At 42.7% G+C, this 20,566-nt stretch overlaps 1 protein-coding gene across 1 annotated transcript in view; it reads right to left on the bottom strand.

Moving 5' to 3' along the window:
- Positions 1–20,566, bottom strand: part of QPCT (glutaminyl-peptide cyclotransferase) — a 205,846-nt gene that overhangs the window by 47,822 nt on the left and 137,458 nt on the right. Inside the window, exon 5 of the mRNA XM_018569769.1 lies at positions 8,046–8,145. Within this exon, the coding sequence (XP_018425271.1) occupies positions 8,046–8,145 (100 nt within the window). The remainder of the gene's footprint in view (positions 1–8,045; positions 8,146–20,566) is intronic.

Raw genomic sequence — 20,566 nt, 5'->3', positions numbered from 1 at the left:
CGAATAGTACCCAAATGTCTCTAGTAATTGAAGTAGGTGAGCCAGGGAGCAGTGGCGTAACCAGAGTTGCGGGCACTCGGGGCAGAACAAAATTTTGCGCCCCCACAACCATTATATCACTACCTCATCCATACTGCTGTCCCTCTGGTTCGAAGGATAATTCAATACATTACGCAATACATTATACAACAATGGAGAATGGCAACTGGATATAGAGGACTACAAATCCCAGCAATGCATTATACAGCAATAGAGAATCCCAACCGGCTATAGAGGATTACAAATCCCAGCAATATATTATACAGTAATGGAGAATGGCATCCAGCTACAGAGGACTACAAATCCCAGCAATACATATTACAGCAATGCAGAATAATATGAAGCTACATACTCTATGTTGATCTGGGTTTGCCGTCTCATGTCTGCAGGCTTTCAGGAGGTTGTGCGGGCATTCAGGTGGCCAGTGTGGGCTCTTAGGTGGGCTGTGCGGGCTCCCACCAGGGGTCCAGAGAGTTTCTCGGGTCCATGTGGGTGCAGTAGAGGAGGCTCCCTAATTAGGCTAATCAGGTGGCCAATGAGGACTGTCAGGTGGTCAGTGGCTCTCTGCTGGTCAGTGTGGGATCTGTGGTGGCCAGTGCAGGCTCCCTGATAATTAGTGGGAGCTCTGTGGTAGCTCCCAGGTGGGTAGTGGGGGCTCCACTGTGGCTGGTGGGGGCTCCCTGGTGGTTAGCGGAGGCTCACTGGTGGCCAGTAGAGGATCCTTGTTGGTTAGTGGGGCTCCCTGGTGGCCAGTGGAGGCTCCCTGGAGTGAGGGCTTTCTGTGTAAGGTGACCATTTGTCCTCAATTTCTGGGGACAATCCCCAGATTGAGGAGACTGTCCCCGGACAAATTATGCCCCCGAAAATGTCACCGGGAACATAAAATAATATATATTTTTTTTAACCACTTGCTGTCTGGGGCATTTTTTTTACTATTTGCGCACACACGATAAAATATACATTGTTGGCTAGAAAACAGCTTCAGACCCCCAAACAATTATATATTTTCTGAAAGCAGAGGCCCGGTAGAATAAAAAAATGCTAGTTGCAATTTTTTATGTTGCACGGTTTTTACGCAAATGTTTACAAACCGATATTTTTAGGAAAAAATAAACTATAAGTGTGTCGGTCATTTACGAACAGAAACTAAAAACAAGCTCAGTCATGAAGGGGTTAAAATTTAGTGCACAGAAACATAATATAATACCCAATTTTTTGGTAAAATATAAAAGACGGGGTCAGGTCCGGTAAATAGTTACCAAACATGTCAAGCCTTAAAATTGTGTTCGCCCATGAAGCCGCAAAAAAAGTCAATACTCAAAATTTCCCATAGGGATCATTTTAAACGATTTTACCGCTCATCAGTTTAGTGTTATCAGTGATTCATGGCTCTAGAATGATTGCTCTCACTCCGACGTATATGTGTAGCGCAATTGTCGTTTTCGCACATAGGCTCGGTGACGCGTGTGGGCGGGGAACTTACATTTTTTTTTCTTTTATGTTACTTTAATTGTTAAACACTTTTTTTTTTACACTAACCCTATTGCTATCACATAGGGGGCTAACAAGCACCCTATGAAATAGCAGATAGGGTGTGACAGGTCCTCCTTATGGAGACATCAGGGGTCTTTCAGACCCCTAATGTCACCTAGGGACCCCAAAGAAGCTGAGGAAGCTAAGCTATTTAAAAATGTCTCCTTACCCTGGTGGTCAGTGGGGGCTCCCTGGACCCTGGTTGTGGGGGTCTGTTGTAGCCGCAACTGCTCCATCCCTCCGCTGCCTCTCTGCCACCTGCACCCGGCCGGTCAGCTCGTCCGGATCAGATGCGGCTCTGTAATAGCCGGCTGCTCGTTCCTCAAGTGGGTCCTCGGGAGGCCCCCACGGACAGCCCTCTGCAATGCCTGATTAGAGGGCTGCGTCTGCCTGATCCAGCAAGCCCGAATCGCATACTGGCTGGATCAGGCAGAGGCGGCCCTCTAATCAGGCACTGTAGAGGGCCGATTAGAGCATCTGATGCGGGCGGGCTGACCGGGAGCTGCGGAGACGGCCGCACAGTCAGTTCGCCCCTGCGCCCGGAGCAGGCGCCCCCCCTCGCTACGCCACTGCCAGGGAGCCATTAGGGTCAGATAGGAGAAAGGGGAGTAGATACATCTTTATTAACCCGTAATCTAGCCACCTGGGAGTTGTAAAGAATCTTAACCCATTGTATCATACAGCAACCAAACCCAAAAAGGTGCAGCACCTTCAACAAATATGGCCATTCAACACTGTCAAAACCTTCTTCGTGTCTAGGGAGACCAAGGTCCTACCCTCCACAGTGGGATGGGACAATTGAAGGTTAGTAAGTAGACTACGAATATTCATTCTGGTTGAGCGGCCTGGCATAAAACCCGCCTGATCACTCTTGACCAAAGACAAGATGTGTTCATTACTAGGCATAACCAGTATCTACGACAAAATCTAGGCATCAAAATTGATCAGGGAAATAGGGACTTAACAATTAAAATCAACACACCATGGAAGTACGAGGAATATACAGCATTAAAGGATTAGCCATCTAGTGCTTCTTCAGACCCAATATCTTGGAGCCCATCAAATGAGTCTCTCGGAGACACACTACATGAGGCCGATACTTGTAAAGAAAATCAAAGACCAATGACCGCTTGAGTTTAGTTCAGCCCACTAACATTCCATGAAATAAATTTATATGCCATCAGAAGGAAGACATAGCAGTAGAAGCACATGGATGGAGACATGAGTATACAGAGACTGAAGAGGTTGAGACAACCATATCCATCTTAAAAACAGTACATACATATTGAAAACAATGAACACAACAAGAACTACCGTTCCCATCACTCCCCGCATGTTAACCCAATTCTAAGAAGCTCAAACCCTGAAAAATAACTACACTCTAGTTTAGAGCAAGGCCAACAAGGCAGGGGGCATAACCACTCTGATCGGGACTTGACTTAAACAAATCCAGGTCCCAAGCAGATAGAGTGCATAAAAAAAGACTCTCACTCCCAAGTAGGAGGAAAACACAGCATGATAAAAGGACACTATGTCCGCACATATCAGCATGGAGAGAACAACAAGGCATAAAACAGTGCAGGACAATAATAGGGTCATCAGGTCGATCATATAGAGCACTCAGCTTCATGCTCAGTGATAGAAAGAACACTTAAAGGAGGCAGAGACTCCCTTAGTCCGGCAGGTCATCATTTTGGCGGCGTCTGCATTGAGGAAGACCCTTGCCATCCATCCAGTTGGACACTTCAACGGGTGTAGAGAAAAAGTGCATTTTACCATCAGTCTACACACGAAGTTTAGCAGGATACATCATGGCATAGGTGACGCCTTCCTGTCGTTGTACCTCGGTGGAGAAATCAGGAAAGATGAAGATGCAATTGCCATTATAAAAAAGCTCCCCAGCTAGACAAGAGGCCTAGAGCACAGCCACTTTGTCCCTGAAGTGAAGGAGCTTAGCAATAAGGGGCCTGGGTGATAATACAGGAGGAGGCCCAGAAGGAGGAGTGCAGTGCGCTCTTTCAATGACAAATGAGTATCACAGATAGTATAAATGTTCTCCCATAAAATTAAACAACACATAAATGATTACAAACTATCAGTGTGATACCAAAAATATCTGGAAGCGGACTTAACTACAAGCAGATCAAGCTACAGTGAATAGCTATAAAAAAAGATTGAGCCTCAGACACAGATTGCCTACACTACAGGTGCATTATAGCCCATTTGAAAACAACAATTAGATATAATGCATGTAACTAATATAATGAATAAAAACTTAGACTACAGTACTGTAGTTTGTATCTGGATGATAATTGAAGTGTATGTGTGATCTAGTTTAGCATGTTGTGATACTGTATGTCATGCTATTAACACTCTATAGGTGTTCACTATAGGTTAATTTATTATATTCATTTCTTTTACATGCAATATATGTCATTATTATTTTCAAATAGGCTATAATGATGATATCACGATGGTGTAGGCGATATATGGTCCTCTGTCAGAAATGTTTGCAATCACATTGATCATTTATAGTCATTTATATAGTCATTTATATGTTGTTTTAATTTTATGGGAGTACATTTATGCTATCTGTGATACTGTTTTTTAAGCTGTGTGGATATTTACTTGTACTTTTCTTTGTAATGCATTTTGTCAATGCACTAAGTTCCACATGCATTCTTAAAAGTGGTCTGATATGAGACGTTTTAGGTTTATTTCATCATGGGTTTACCCATGATGGAATAACCCTGATGGAATGTACCCCTGAGGAAGTCGATTAGATATAGAATGTGGGGTGGAGTTCAAGTGACATTTTGGAGTGTGGAACAGGAATATATACAAGAGTGATACAGACTGATTTTTGCAGCCCATTCCTCTAAGAATATGTTATATTGAGTGCACTGGTTCATTGCACACATTTTCATGTAAGTGTTCTGTATTTTTGATCTTTAAAAAAAGAATGTTTTAAACAGGGAGCACTATGGATTTTATGTTTATTTTCCTCTATGAGAATATGCATTAACCATTTGACGGAATAGAAGATGACAACATTCAGGGTTTTTTCCACTGTATGGGTCAGTTTTGCATAAACAGCCACACCTAGCCTGGTCAAGACTCAAATCAAATCTGGACTACTGATGGCAATTTATGTTACAACGCTGCCACCTAGGGGTGGGAAAGTGAAATGCATGGTATTTCATTTTCCTAAAAGTGAAAGGGGAGGCGCTTCCAAGTGTTAGGCCAGTTTTCGCTCAATAAAAAGCAAGTAGCTGAAAGGTTCAGAGGACTTCACAAGACGAGGGCTTCACAGGAGGGGGACAGTAAAGTTGGGCTTCACAAAACGAGAGGACTTGCTTCAAGACCAGGACATACAAAGGATTTAGCAGAGACTGCAACGAGAAGTCCTTTTCCTAGGCCAAGAAGTCCTGCTCATCACAGAATTTGTGGAGCCTGCAGCCTGAGCTAAGTACATTTTCAGTGTTTCCCCTCCTAGAAATCATACATGTACTAGAAGATAGTGTAGTGGGTGCATGTGAATGTTTGTAGCAGCCTGTCTTGTTTATGTATTTGTTGTTTCCTGTAACCAAGTTTGTACACGCAGCATTTTCGCCAAGTAAAGTACTTTTAAATGCTACTGGGTCAGTTTCCTTGAAGCTTTACAGCAAGAACAGACAACAAATAGAAATTAAAGTTTTGCCAAGCTTTACAGCTGGGCTCATCCTTGGGATAAGCTTTACGTCTCTGGGATTTGTAGTCCAGAGCATTACACATGCTTACCTTAAATGATGCCTCTTGATCCAATCATCTTCTTTCCAGTAGTTTTCGGCAGTCCCTCCAGCCCTGGTGCCAGTCTTTGATCCAGCTTACTGCTGTGTCTTCTGTGTCCCACGGTGTCTGTCTGTGTGCACACACCCGGCTGCCTGCATTGACTTACACTGTGTCTCTCCTATTCTCCTGCCCAAAGATCTCTACTGCGCATGCGCCCGCCCCATCACCCTTCACGGCCGCTCAAAAATCTTCAGATCTTCAGACGGGAGTGAGCAGCGGAGACACAAGTAAGTAAATATCTATTTGGTAGCTTTTACATTTTTATTTTAATGTTTTTGCATATATCTACTGCTTGCTAAGTAGATATATGCAAAATGTATATATATAAATTAAAAAAAATAAAAGTAACATATAAAAAAAGTGAAAAAACCCCCAAAATGTTTAACCCCCCCACCTGGTATAAAATTAATTTCAGTACAGCGTTGCATGACGGAATAAATGTCAGTCAAAGTACCGCAGCGCTGAATACTGAAAAATGGCCTGGAAGGGGGTTTAACACCGCGGATGTCAACTGGTTAATGAGACCTAAAATAGTCATTAGGTCCATCTTTTAGGTGAGAGGTGTGTGTTAAAAGGGTGATCGGATTTACTAGGGATCATCAACAGTCGGCTTTACACATGTAAACACAGTCCCGGCAGCTATCTGCTTAAAGGTGCCCGCTGCCAGCGACGTATGCCATACATCGGTGGCAGTAAAAGGGTTAAAGCCTGATAGTGGTCCTTGGATCTTGGGCCCTTGCTAAGAGGCTATGCTGCAAAAAAGTCTCATACCCATGGCATCTTCATACTCAGGAGAAGTACTAAAATGTGTTCTGGGATGTAACCATAAGTATGCCCATGCTGTGTGTGATAATCAACTTTTTAAAAAGACAACTTGGTGAAAAAAATATAATTTAATTTCCATTCTTCACTTTCGAAAATACTGGCAAAAATCTTTAAAATACTCACCATGCCTCTAACTAAATACCTTGGGTGTATACATTACAAAAAGGGGTAATTTAAAGGGTATTTGTACTGTCCTGACATCAAGAAATCTGTAGGCAGTTCATCAAGTTTCATACATATATATATACTATAATATGTAGGCCATCACATCGACTACATAATATATATTTGTTTGGGTTTTTACCCCCCAAAAAAGTGACAGAATACAATTTGGTCTACAGTTATGAACAATGATAATTAATTTGATATGGGGTTTGTTTGTTTTTTAGAGAAAGTAAGTTTTTGCCCCAAAAATTTTCAGTCTATTCCTTCCTATAGTTAAAAAATTAAAAACCCAATGGTTATTAAATCACAGCAAAAGAGCTCTATCTGTTTGAGAACAACGGTATAAGTCATTCACGTAAAGTGTTGCATTACGGAGTAATTGCCAATCAAAGTATCATAGCACTGAAAACTGGACAATGGCCTGGTAATGAAGGGGGTGAAACATTCTGATACTGAAGTGATTAAACAATTATACCAAACAGGTGCTAATGATCAACAAGATAACATGTAGGTTAATATACAATGATTAAATCAAACAGAATCAACTGTGTAGGAGAAATTAAACTTGGTGAGGAAATGCCATGCTCTACTAACAAATTGACGCTGCTCAAGATATAAAGATGTTCAATGTAAAAAATCTTTAACAAATTCTATCATGTGCAGACATTTCAAAGAATACAGGTGTTTCCAGATGTGCTGTCCAAGCTCTTGTGCAGCACAAAAAAACAGTCAATGTTGAGTATCAAAAATGCAGTGGTCAGCCAAGGAAACTTGTGTAGCAAATACAAGACACATCATGCTGACTTTGCAAGAAAGAAGTCCGGTGGCACCGTCAGCTCAAATTTGGCAGAAATCAGTGGAAAACTGGTACACCCATTTACAGTCCAGAAGTCTGGTCAGAAGTGGTCTTCATTAAAGACTTGCGGCTAAAAAGCCATATCTTCAACATGGAACAAGGCCATGTGGCTCATCTAAGGTTGAACTGGTGTGCAGAAAAAAAGCAGCAAACGCTCTAGACTACGGAGTCCAACTTTAAAATATTTGGATGTAACAGAAGGCCGTTTGTTTACAGGAGATGAGACAGTGGCACAAGGTTGAGTGTCTACAAGCAACAGAGAAGCATCGTAGAGGGCTTTGCAGGTTTGGGGCTGCATTTCTGCACATAGAGTTGGAGATTTCGTTAGAACTAATAATCTCCTCAATGCTCCAAAAAATACAAGCAGATACATATCTGTTATGCAATACCATCAGGGAGTTGACTGATCAGTGCCAAATTCATTATGCAGCAGGACAATGACCCCCAAGTATACAAAGCCATAAAGAATTATCTTTAGCGAAAAGAAGAACAAGGAGTCCTAAAAGAGATGGTATAGCTCCCACAGATCTCCCACAGGGATTACATAAAGAGACAAAAGCAACTGGGACAGTCTACATCCACAGAGAAACTGTGATTAATTCTCCTAGATGATTGGAACCTACCTGCCGGGTTCCTTAAAAAAAATGGTGTACTTGGAGGAATTCATTCTGCTTTAGAGGCAAAGTGTGGACACACCAAATATTGATTTGATTTAGTTTTTTTTTTCATGTTTACGCACTTTTTAAGCATCCACATTTTGCAGCAATTTTTACAAGTTCATTTCTAGAACACTTACCAATAGACTGAAGTCTGTTATACCAGCGAATAGTATTTTGAAAGTAGTTTGGAAAAACAGGGTTTGGAGCTCCAATTAGATCAAGTAAAACTAACAAATCCTAAAGAAATATAACATGAAAATCACAATCACACACTTCAATCAACTCAATCAAACTGCAACAATTTTGCTAAATCAAAGAATAAAACCATGCACAGGGATTTCATATCATCTTATACATTCACTGAGAAGAGGAGACTTCAGACTTAGATAGGGTGTTTTTAAGGGAACCATAATGGGTGTACTTATAAAAATTTGCAGAGCCATTTGCTCTGCAACTATCGGACTTTTGGATTTGCACCACATTATGGCCACTAAATAGAACCGAGGAGCAAAGGTATTTCCTTTGCTCCCCAGCTCCATCTAGTGCCCATAATACGATGTGAATCTTAAAGTCAAATGTTCGCAGAGCGAACAGCATTGCAAACATTTTAACAATAAACCCCAAATTGTGGATCTACCAATTGAAAAAATTCACCTCCCACCAAAACATACACAAAAAGGATAACATTTTGAGAATCAGAATTATTAAAATTAGGGATGCACTGATACCGTTTTTTCAGTATCGAGTACGAGTACTGATATTTTGCTTTCGGTACTTGCCGATACCGAGTACTGATACCGGTGCTGCTACTGGCATGGGGCCAGCTTCCCGGGCAATCAGGAAGCTGGGCGGCATGTAATGACGTGCTGCCTGGCTTCCTGATTGCCCAGGAAGTTGGCTCCATGTTGTTTGGCCGGCTCGATTGTGATTGGCCAGGAAACCAGCATCCCAGCCAATCAGCATCTAGCCGGCTTCCTGGCCAATCAGGAAGCCGGGCGGAAAGTAAATTACCCACCTCCCTGATTGGCCGGGAAGCCGGCTCCACGCTGATTGGCCGGAAAGCCGGCTTCCCGGCCAATCAGCATGGAGCTGGCTTCCTGGCCAATCAGGAAGCCGGGAGGCGGACCATTACTTCACCCGGCTTCCTGATTGCCCAGGAAGATGGTTCCATGTTCTCCTCAGAAATTTTCCTCTGACCGGAAGTTCCGGTATCGGGGTCGAGTATGAGTACTCGCCCAAATACTCGGTATCTGCACCGATACTGATACTAGTATCCCTAATTGGTATATTGTATTATATTATTAATATATTTATGTATTAAAAAACTCACAAATGATTAGACATATTTATTTATACACAAATTGTATACCAAAAATACATGTAATTTTACTTGACATTATCAATTTCCATTACCAATACATTAAACATTATATACTTGTATTTCTTCCACCCAGACCCCTAAGCCCAGATTATGCACAATAATGCTTCCACAATTGTGCTGGGAAAAAAAAAGCCTCAGCAGTTCAAAGATACCCAAAATGCCGGAATAAATAATGGTATTTTAATATAACCATGCGGAAACTGTAGAATTCAAATCAATGTTATGCTCCTTATATGAAGCTTTCTATTTTATATATATTATAGCTTTCCCCATATTTTCACTTTTTTAAGTATAGCCTTATGCACTTTATAGGTCCATCGTGTTGTTAACACACAGGGACACATACTGTACTACCCAAACTGAACACCATTCCATATATTTCTACACCTTGAGGGCTTGTTCACAGCATGTCCGGACCAGATTTGGAGCAGATCTGCAAATGTGGTGCAGTGCATTTTTGCCGTGTTCCGGTGCGTTTGTGTTTTTTTTAAGCTTAAAATGGGCTTTCAGGTGCAGTCCACTGTGTCTGCATGTGCAGAAATCAGTAGAAAGGCATCATGGCACACTCACAAACCAGCATGTAAAACAACTTGTCTCACCACTAAGGACAATGACAGAGGTTTGGATACACGTCTTCTGCAAAGGATGTGTAAGCCGCACTGCCGCGCCAAGGCACCTCTTATAGTGCGGTCCTAACTCTAAACTATGAGAGTCTCCATCTTGGAGCACATGGGGGCAGAAGATATCAAATTGGGTGCAGGCTTGTCAGGAGGACGCCCCACCTGTGCAGAAAAACTGTTCTGGTCTTGATCTGGTCCAGACATGATGCGAACAAATAGTGATAGCGTCATTAAGAATTCTGACAGGCTTGTCATTGATTCTTTGCCTCGATGTGCTTGGACTCTAGATATCTAAGGTTTGAATAATACAGGTTCCACCAGCATACTCCCTAAGGAGGTTCTAATAATTTGCAACTAATCTGGAACACTTGATTTTAATTCAATGGAGTTGAAGTGGTGGTAGTATGTAGTCAAATCTTCCAAAAATACTGAGCTTCACTGGCACCAGAGCAAAACCATAAAGTCTTGCTGGCTCTGTGTAAATCCACATATACATGCACATGTAAAAACAGAACAAAGCTCACTGCATAGTGCAGGTAAAACACTAATAAATATAAAATAATAATAAAAAATGCACTTAAAGTGACTTGATCAGGACATATTTTTGGTGACAAATGGAGGCATGTACCTACTTTTTTCTGGGACAAATCAGCATTTTTGTTAATTTAGAATATTTGAATGAATACACCATGTCAATTTTGTGTGCAATTTGTTCCAGTATATCACGTTTATCTTTAAAACACTCTGTCACTGAAGATCTAATGTTTGTCCTTTCATATATGTTTGGAAAAGTCAACAATACTTACTTTTTCACATAGCTCTATTCTTCTACTAAAATGTGTTTTTGATTTGCTCTACTGACTCATAGAGAGGACTTGAGAACAGAATAAACCTGATATACGGCAGATGAAACACGTTGCCATTCTGAAATGAAGACTGCTTTTTGTTCCTCCACTTACATCTAAAAGCTGATGGGACAAACCTAAAAATCCTATCTCAGCAAAGGTATAAACCCGTGATGTGCACAAGTTGCACGTATATATAAATAAATGTTTTATAACCAAATTAATCATATAAACAACAAACTATAGAGTGTAAAGTGTCATAATAAATGTCCTTTAAAAATGAAGTAAAGGACTTCCGGTTCCGGCGCCCATGTGAAGGGCAGCGGGGAGACGGCGCTCCCACTTGACACAGCCGATCTAATATAAAACCGGCTCCGACGCCGCCCCCCCCCCCCCCCCCCCCACGGGGGAAGGAACCTCCCTTTTTTTTCCGTTTCCTGGCCCCGAAACCGCCGCGCTCCCGCTCACGGTCCCGCTCTCAGGACACATCTAGGGCAGCTGGAACAGCCAAGATGGTGGACGCTGCTGACAGGCAGAGCTGCCGCAGCCCTTCACCCAGCTCCTCACTGGATGATCAGGATGAGGACCCCGCTCATGCCCGCATTGCTGCAGCGGTGGCTAAATTATTAAAGTCCACCATAAGGGCAGCGGTGGAGGCGGCGATTCAGCAAGGGCTCTCACAGATCAGGAAAGACATCTCTGCTCAGGCCAGATCTATCTCTGCAGCGGAGCAACGCATCTCCTCCCTGGAAGATGATCTACTAGAAGCGCAAACAAAGCTTTCTCACTATGACCAGGCGCAACAATCCGTGCAAGCCAAAATCAATGATATGGAGAATCGCTCCAGAAGAAACAACCTCAGGATTGTGGGCCTGCCGGAAACGTATAAGCCAGCGGAACTGGGTAAGCTCTGTGCAACAGGCCTACCAGAGGCACTGGGGATACGAGCGCCATGTCTAGTGGAACGAGCACACCGCTTAGGTCCCCCAGGGAGGATGGCGCCACCCCTCACCCCGTGATTGTGCGATATCTCAATTACGCGGACAGAGTGGAGGTGCTGCATAAATTTCGGGCGAACAAATCACTGGAGGTAGATGGACACCGCTTACTGCTATTTGCGGACTACTCGGCGGATGTAGCCAAGAAAATAAAGGCATTCAACGAATGGTGAGACGACAGATCAGATTCACGTTAGCCTATCCAGCTACACTCTACATCAGTGGTCCCCAACCCCCGGTACCTTAAATGTTGACCGGTCCGCGGCGATAAAAAGGTTGGGGAGCACTGCTCTACATCACTTCCAATTCGGGCCAGCGCTTGTCTTTCCAAGACACATCGGAGGTTTTGCTCGCCTTGAATCGTCTATCAAAAGACACAGGGTCTCCCTCCAAACCGCCTCCCCTACCGCGGTCACCTTACAAAATCCCTCAAGAAACAATGAGGTACACCACGAAAATATCGTAAACGCTGACCCAGCCACAGGACAGAATGTCTTGCTTTACGATAATTATCACCCTTGCCACACTAAAGTACCATTGTTTATGTCTATACCATTGCTGGGACTTTTGGTTCTCCATGCAGGTTGCTGGCATCTGAGGGTGCTATATATGGGTCCTTGTCTTCTTAATAGCCCCTGGGGATCGGCGTCGGGGCCTAACGGTATATTTATCTCTTAGGTATGCGGTGGTGGGGACATGTAGTTTGCGCGCATTCCCCACATTGCATACATTGGGAAATAGAGAAGTCAGAAAATTTGTTGTTATGTTTTATGTTATAGATAAGTTTTTGTTGACCATTGTTATACTTATTACAGGATTGTTTGCATATCCCCTGCGTACACTACATCAGTTCCTAAAAGAGGCAGTTGTGTGCTGCTGTGTCTCCATATCCACTGTTCCAACTCTAACGCCCTCCCGCAAAAGGCTAACTGTTAGGCTAAGGCTGTGGACAGGGATTCCTATGCTAACGGAGGATTTGAATTATCCTCCAGGCCTATTTTTTATCTTTATATGGCCTTGGTATTATCTACCACCTCGCCCTAATCATCCCCATGATGACCTTTTATGAGAGTCATCTCCTGGAACGTTAAAGGGCTGCGCTCCCCCCAGAAGCGCAATATGGTGCTCCGGCATCTGAAGCGCCTAAAAGCTGATATAGGATTATTGCAAGAAACGCATTTACAGGAGGGAGATTTCATCCGTTTACATAAATACTGGGTGGGAGAAGTAGTAGGATCCCCCTCTAGTGGTCGAAAGGCGGGAGTGGTGATCCTTTTCCATAAAAACCTTCAGTATTCGATTTCCGGAATAGAGAAAGATGAGGAGGGCAGACTTCTCACTGTGACCCTTGCCATCGGTACATATAATATATCTATAACAAACGTCTACTTCCAGAATTCGCCATCCAGGGCTGACTTCCACCATCTGACAAAGTGGCTCTCAAAAACCACTACTCCTCTGCATCTGATATTTCAACACCACGGTGTCAATGGTGGAAGACAGGAGCTGGATCACAGGGCCTATGCCCAAAACCAGACAGCCTGAGCTCACACGGCAGTCTATGCTGGCCACTATGCTTACGGCCCTTAATCTCCAGGATGTTTGGCGAATGGCTCACCCTCTTGAGAATGAGTTCACCCCCCTTTCCCTGGTACACGACAGCATAGCGTGCCTAGACTATTTATTTTGCTCTGCTGACCTGCTGCCCCGAGCAGCTGACTCATAAATACACGATATAGTGATATCGGATCATGCATCCATCTCGCTCTCGATCAACGCTGCCCCGCGTGTTACCAATGCACACATGTGGCGTTTTCCCTCTTATTTAAGCTCACAGGACGACTTTTGCCAATTCCTGGTCTCCTCCTGGAGGGAATACTCCCTCATGAATCTCAGCCAACCTTATTCTGGGAAACGGCTAAGGCTTACATGAGCGGGAAAATAATGGCCAATGTAGCAGCTTACAAAAAGCGAACGTTGCAAGGATATAAAACAGCAAGCATAGCGCTGCGTGAGGCGGGTGCTATTATCCAAGGCATCTGCCCAAAATCGAACGGCTTGGACAAATGCAAAGAGCCAATTCGACCTATGGGCACACAGGCAGCAAATGTCCAGTTCTTCCCACTACGCACTACAGCTACATAAATATGGAAATAAAGCGGGGAAACTTTTAGCCAGATTAGCGAAGGGACACTTCCGTCCTACTCACATCTCTAGCCTCCAACAGCCTACAGTTACCTTAACACAAGATCCAATACAAATTAATAAAACACTAGAGGATTTTTATAGATCCCTGTATTCTTTTTTATAATCTATGTTTATTGTGCTCGGGAGATGCAGAGCTCGAGGGAGACACGTCTTCACGTCTCCATTGCCAGGCCACGCCCCCCAGATCCCTGTATTCTGCAGATGCAGTTGATAGTGGGGCGGCTAATCGCTTCCTGGCTTTTCACGGTATTAAGGTGGGCAAAGCAGAGCTTCGCCTGGCAATGTTTGCAGACGATGTCCTGCTGTTCACCTCCCGCCCAAGCGAAGATGCCCTGCTCATTCGCAATATGATAGATCACTTCACAACTTTCTCGGGACTCCGGATCAATTTCCTGAAAAGCGAAATCCTTCCTCTGTCAGGAACAGCGGGGGTGGATGGGCACGGAGTCATGAGGGTGGCACAGCAGCACATAACCTACTTAGGTGTAAAAGTGGGTAAGACTCCCTCCTCTCTCTATAATCTCAATTATCCCCCTCTAATACAAACAATTTGCAAGGAATTGTATATTAATTCTTTATTCCATTTTAACATATAACAATTAAAACAAACTAACAATCTTTTCAGACACATTTTATATACTCCGTTAACTGGTATTCCTTAATTCTTAATCCTTAATCGTTCCCTTCTAATTTACAAGAGTACAGTATGCTTCTGATACTTTAAATTCTTGCCACTTTCCCCATATCTTAAGAAATAACTCATATTTATCTTGTTTCGTCATCACTAGCTCAACCATCAACCTAGTTGAGTCCAGCTTGGCGAGCCATTCCGATATAGAGGGGATTCCATCTGCTCCCCAATATCTCGGAATCAGTGATTTAGCTGTGTTCAGCATGTGAGGTACTAGTGATCTCTTATACCCCCTTTCTGAGTCCTCTGTAAGATGGAATAAGCATGTCCAGGGATCTATGGGAATCTGTATGTCACATATTTGCTTAATGATCTCCCTCACCATTTCCCAGTATGTTCTAATCTTAGGACACTCCCACCAGATATGTGCATGGGATCCAACCTCTCCACACCGCCGCCAGCAGAGTGGGTCATTTGTATTATGTATCCTGTATAATTTCTGTGGGACATTGTACCAACGTGATATCAGTTTGTAATTTGTCTCGAGTGTGTTGGCATCAATGGATGTTGATGTAACTAAGCGTAGCATTTTCCTTTCCTCCTCTTGTGTAAGCTTACGGTTGAATTCCTTTTCCCATTTATCCAGATATGTAGGTGATTAACTATTTTCCTTTGTGTTAATAAGTTTATAAAAAAGTGAGAGGCAATGCTTTGGTGCCAGTGAGGCTCCCAGAATGGTTTCTAGCTCCGTTAGTTAATTATCTATTCTCAAAGGTTTAGGTAAGGTTTGCGTAAAATGAAGGATTTGCTGATGTCTCCACCAATCTAGGGGGTATGGCCCCCACTTCTCTCTAAGTTCTAAGAGAACATGTTCCCTTGCCTGACAGAATGTCCTTTACTTTTTAATTGGGGGACCTACACCACTTTACAAAGGCAGGATCTTCTCTTCCGGGAGGGAAGTATTCATTCCCTATTAGCGGTATTAAAATCGAATTGTACAACCACCCAAATCTCCGGTATAACCGGTCCCATGTCCCCATAGTTGAAATCGTTAGTGGTAGCGTGTTTGGCGACAGGCATCTTTTGGATGGTGGTATCCAGATTATGCCCGATAAAAGGGTCTCGCTATATACTGTCTCCATCAACGCCCAACTTTTCTGTCCTATCCCGAATGTCCAATCTACTATTCTAACTAATTGGGCCGCCATGTGGTAGGTCCTAAATTTTGGGAGGGCTAAGCCTCCCTCCTGTCTCGCCCTGCTCAAGGTCTTCCTGGATATTCTATTTCTTCCATTTTGCCATATTTAGATACAACCTTCTGTAGAATTTGAAAAAAGATCCTAGGTATCTCAATGGGTATCATCTGAAATATAAACAGTATTTTTGGGAGGATCATCATCTTAATTGCGTTGATTCTCCCCACCCATGATAGCTTTTGCAAAGAGAAAGATGCCAGATTTGATTTAATTATAGTTAACATCGGGACATAATTTTGTGGATAAAGCTCCTTAGTTTTAGATGTTAAGTTAATTCCCAGGTATTTAAGTGTCTTTTGTTTCCATCTAAAGGGAAAATACGGAATCATTGCTTGTCTTTCCTTTTCTGGAACCGTTATATTTAAGATCTCAGATTTGTCTAAATTGATTTTAAAGTTTGAGAGCTCTCCGTATACTTGTAATTCTCTTAGTACCTGGGACAAGGTTATTCTGGGATATTTTATATATAATAAGATGTCTTCTGCGTATGCTGCGATTTTAGCTTCCCCCTCTTGTTTCTCTATTCCCTGGATGTTTTGATTCAAACGAATCGTGGCTAACAGGGGTTCAAGGGAGAGAGCGAACAGAAGCGGGGAGAGGGGCCTCCCTGGCGTGTACCGTTATATAATGTGAATTCCTGTGACAAGGAGCCATTCATTCTCACTTTTGCTTTCGGATTATCATACAGAGCAGCTATGCAACTAATCATCCTTTTCCCAACACCCAGTGTGTTCAGTGTATTAAACATGAAACTCCAGTCTACTCTGTCGAAGGCCTTTTCGGCATCAACTGACAGCAGTATGACTGGCAGTCCCTGTCTCTTTGCCACATGTATTAAAGATATGGTCTTGAGGGTGTTATCTCTCGCTTCTCTTCCTGGTATAAATCCCACTTGGTCTGAATGTATCCAGGATGGGATAAAGGGGCGCAATCTGTGTGCTAATATTTTAGCATAAATCTTGGTGTCTACATTCATGAGGGAAATTGGACGGTAACTTGCACATAGGCTTGTATCCTTTCCTGCTTTTTCGATAACCGTTATATGTGCCTTCAATGCTTCAGAATGCATTTTGGAGTTTTCTCCTATTGAATTTACATATTGACAGAATGGTTGATTTAAAATATCCTGGAACCTTTTATAATACAGCAAAGTGAATCCATCCGGGCCAGGACTTCTACCTGTCGGGGTTGAAGCCACTGCCCTTTTGAATTCCTCTGGAGTAATATCTGTTTCCAGCGCATTTAACATATCTCGTGGCGTTGTTGGGAGTCTTGCCTGTTTCAGGTACGTTTTAACTTTTTCTATTCTTCCTATTCCCTCCGTGGGTTTACCCTGCTCAGGGGGCCCTTTCACCTGGTATAATTTTTGATAGAAATCCCGAAATGTCTCCGCGATTTCAGTTGTGGTCCATAGTTGAAATCGTTAGTGGTAGCGTGTTTGGCGACAGGCATCTTTTGGATGGTGGTATCCAGATTATGCCCGATAAAAGGGTCTCGCTATATACTGTCTCCATCAACGCCCAACTTTTCTGTCCTATCCCGAATGTCCAATCTACTATTCTAACTAATTGGGCCGCCATGTGGTAGGTCCTAAAGTTTGGGAGGGCTAAGCCTCCCTCCTGTCTCGCCCTGCTCAAGGTCTTCCTGGATATTCTATTTCTTCCATTTTGCCATATTTAGATACAACCTTCTGTAGAATTTGAAAAAAGATCCTAGGTATCTCAATGGGTATCATCTGAAATATAAACAGTATTTTTGGGAGGATCATCATCTTAATTGCGTTGATTCTCCCCACCCATGATAGCTTTCGCAAAGAGAAAGATGCCAGATTTGATTTAATTATATTTAACATCGGGACGTAATTTTGTTGATATAGCTCCTTAGTTTTAGATGTTAAGTTAATTCCCAGGTATTTAAGTGTCTTTTGTTTCCATCTAAAGGGAAAATACGGAATCATTGCTTGTCTTTCCTTTTCTGGAACCGTTATATTTAAGATCTCAGATTTGTCTAAATTGATTTTAAAGTTTGAGAGCTCTCCGTATACTTGTAATTCTCTTAGTACCTGGGGCAAGGTTATTCTGGGATATTTTTTATATATAATAAGATGTCATCTGCGTATGCTGCGATTTTAGCTTCCCCCGCTTGTGTCTCTATTCCCTGGATGTTTTGATTCAAACGAATCGTGGCTAACAGGGGTTCAAGGGAGAGAGCGAACAGAAGCGGGGAGAGGGGCCTCCCTGGCGTGTACCGTTATATAATGTGAATTCCTGTGACAAGGAGCCATTCATTCTCACTTTTGCTTTCGGATTATCATACAGAGCAGCTATGCAACTAATCATCCTTTTCCCAACACCCAGTGTGTTCAGTGTATTAAACATGAAACTCCAGTCTACTCTGTCGAAGGCCTTTTCGGCATCAACTGACAGCAGTATGACTGGCAGTCCCTGTCTCTTTGCCACATGTATTAAAGATATGGTCTTGAGGGTGTTATCTCTCGCTTCTCTTCCTGGTATAAATCCCACTTGGTCTGAATGTATCCAGGATGGGATAAAGGGGCGCAATCTGTGTGCTAATATTTTAGCATAAATCTTGGTGTCTACATTCATGAGGGAAATTGGACGGTAACTTGCACATAGGCTTGTATCCTTTCCTGCTTTTTCGATAACCGTTATATGTGCCTTCAATGCTTCAGAATGCATTTTGGAGTTTTCTCCTATTGAATTTACATATTGACAGAATGGTTGATTTAAAATATCCTGGAACCTTTTATAATACAGCAGAGTGAATCCATCCGGGCCAGGACTTCTACCTGTCGGGGTTGAAGCCACTGCCCTTTTGAATTCCTCTGGAGTAATATCTGTTTCCAGCGCATTTAACATATCTCGTGGCGTTGTTGGGAGTCTTGCCTGTTTCAGGTACGTTTTAACTTTTTCTATTCTTCCTATTCCCTCCGTGGGTTTACCCTGCTCAGGGGGCCCTTTCACCTGGTATAATTTTTGATAGAAATCCCGAAATGTCTCCGCGATTTCAGTTGTGGAGTGTACTGTAGACCCTGTTTTAGTTTTGACTTTAGCTATATACATAATGGTTTGTTTAGTTTTAAGTGCCTTTGCCAGGAATTTACTAGGTTTATTCCCCACCTCATAGTGTTGTCTATGGGTTATATTAAACGCCCGTTTGGTATCCGCCTCCAGGACTTCTTTTAATTGTTCTCTCTTCAGGGTTAATTCCCTGAGAGCTCCCGGGTTTAGGGTTAATTTATGGGTTGTTTCCAACTGTTGAATTACTTCTAATAATGTTTTTATTTCCTTAGTCCTCTCTTTCTTCCGCTTGGCCCCTATTGCGACCAGTTGGCCTCTGAGGACTGCTTTATGCGCCTCCCATACAATTACCGGTGATACCCCCTCAGTTGCATTCTCCTGGAAATACTGTTTTGCTGCCCTTTCCAGTTCCTGGACAACCGATTTATCATGTAGCAAGGAATCATTCAGCTTCCAATTGTATTGCTTCCCCATTGATTGATTTATATTCAGTACTAGTTCAACCGGAGCATGGTCCGAGATTGTCATGGGGAGAATATTTACAGACCTCAACGACTCTATTGCCACATGATCGATCAGCATCCAGTCAAGTCTTGAATACGAATCGTGCAGCTGGGAGTAATAGGTGTAACCAATTATAAAGGCTTGGACTGGGTGCACATTTGTCTCCTGGTGGCTAGGAGATGTCTCATGAGACACTGGAACGCCCCATCAGTCCCTAAGATACAGGAACTTATCAATGACCTGACAGCATTACTAGCCAAGGAAAGAATGGATGCCGACATGCACAAGGATGCTCATACATCATCCTTTTTCAAGAGATGGAAACATTTTATTGTACACACCCTCACTGAAATAGAGGTCACAAACCTGGTTTGGCCCTTCAGGTATACTAAGTGGTACCTGGAGGCAGATGTGTCGAATGCACTGAGGAGTCTGCGATTAGCCCAGGATTAGAATATTTCATCCCGGCCTGATCTTCGGCCTAGACTTCGCCTTTAGCCATCTCTGTATTTATACATTGTCTGACACTGATATGCAATAGGTTGTGTAGAGATAGCAGCACTCCTAACTTGACACACCTTACAATTATGAAGTTTACTATATTGGGATATGCACCTTTTATGTAACCTGCAGATATTAACTTTGTCTTTTATTTTATTTTTTTCCACAAGTAAAGTTTTTATTGTTGTAAACTTTGACAATGACAAATACATAGGTATCAAACAAATAGTTATATACAGCCATGTGATATCCAAAACTGTGCTACAACGCAATATGTCAAAGGGGATACAGTAACTAAAGTTGAAAATTGAACTGGGTTTAACCAGAGAGGACGTAATCCAGTGTGTAGGTATTACATTTATTCACATAGCAGGATGAGAGTATGGAAAAGAAAGAAAAAACAACTAATCCTGTATATCAAAATCTGGTGAATAAGAGAACCAACGGTTCTTATTGATGCTGCAAAGTTATCAAGACCCCTTGACGGTAGAAAAGGTGTAGATCAGTGATTGTTTGTGTATTTTTGGTGTCCAAAGACTTTGTGCAAATAATGTGTAGATAATCTGATTTATCGGGGATATCGGGTAAGACTACAGCATATGAGGTAGTGCCATTGTCTGGAGAGAAGGAAGGTCAGAAGGGACAGATGTGGGAAGGGGGGGGTGGGGGGTAG

This window comes from Nanorana parkeri, unplaced genomic scaffold, assembly GCF_000935625.1.
Source record: "Nanorana parkeri isolate BGI_ZX_2015 unplaced genomic scaffold, ASM93562v1 scaffold1392, whole genome shotgun sequence".
Classification (NCBI taxonomy): domain Eukaryota; kingdom Metazoa; phylum Chordata; class Amphibia; order Anura; family Dicroglossidae; genus Nanorana; species Nanorana parkeri.
The sequence above is the reverse complement of the archived record's forward strand: the minus strand, read 5'-3'. Positions and strand labels throughout refer to the sequence as shown.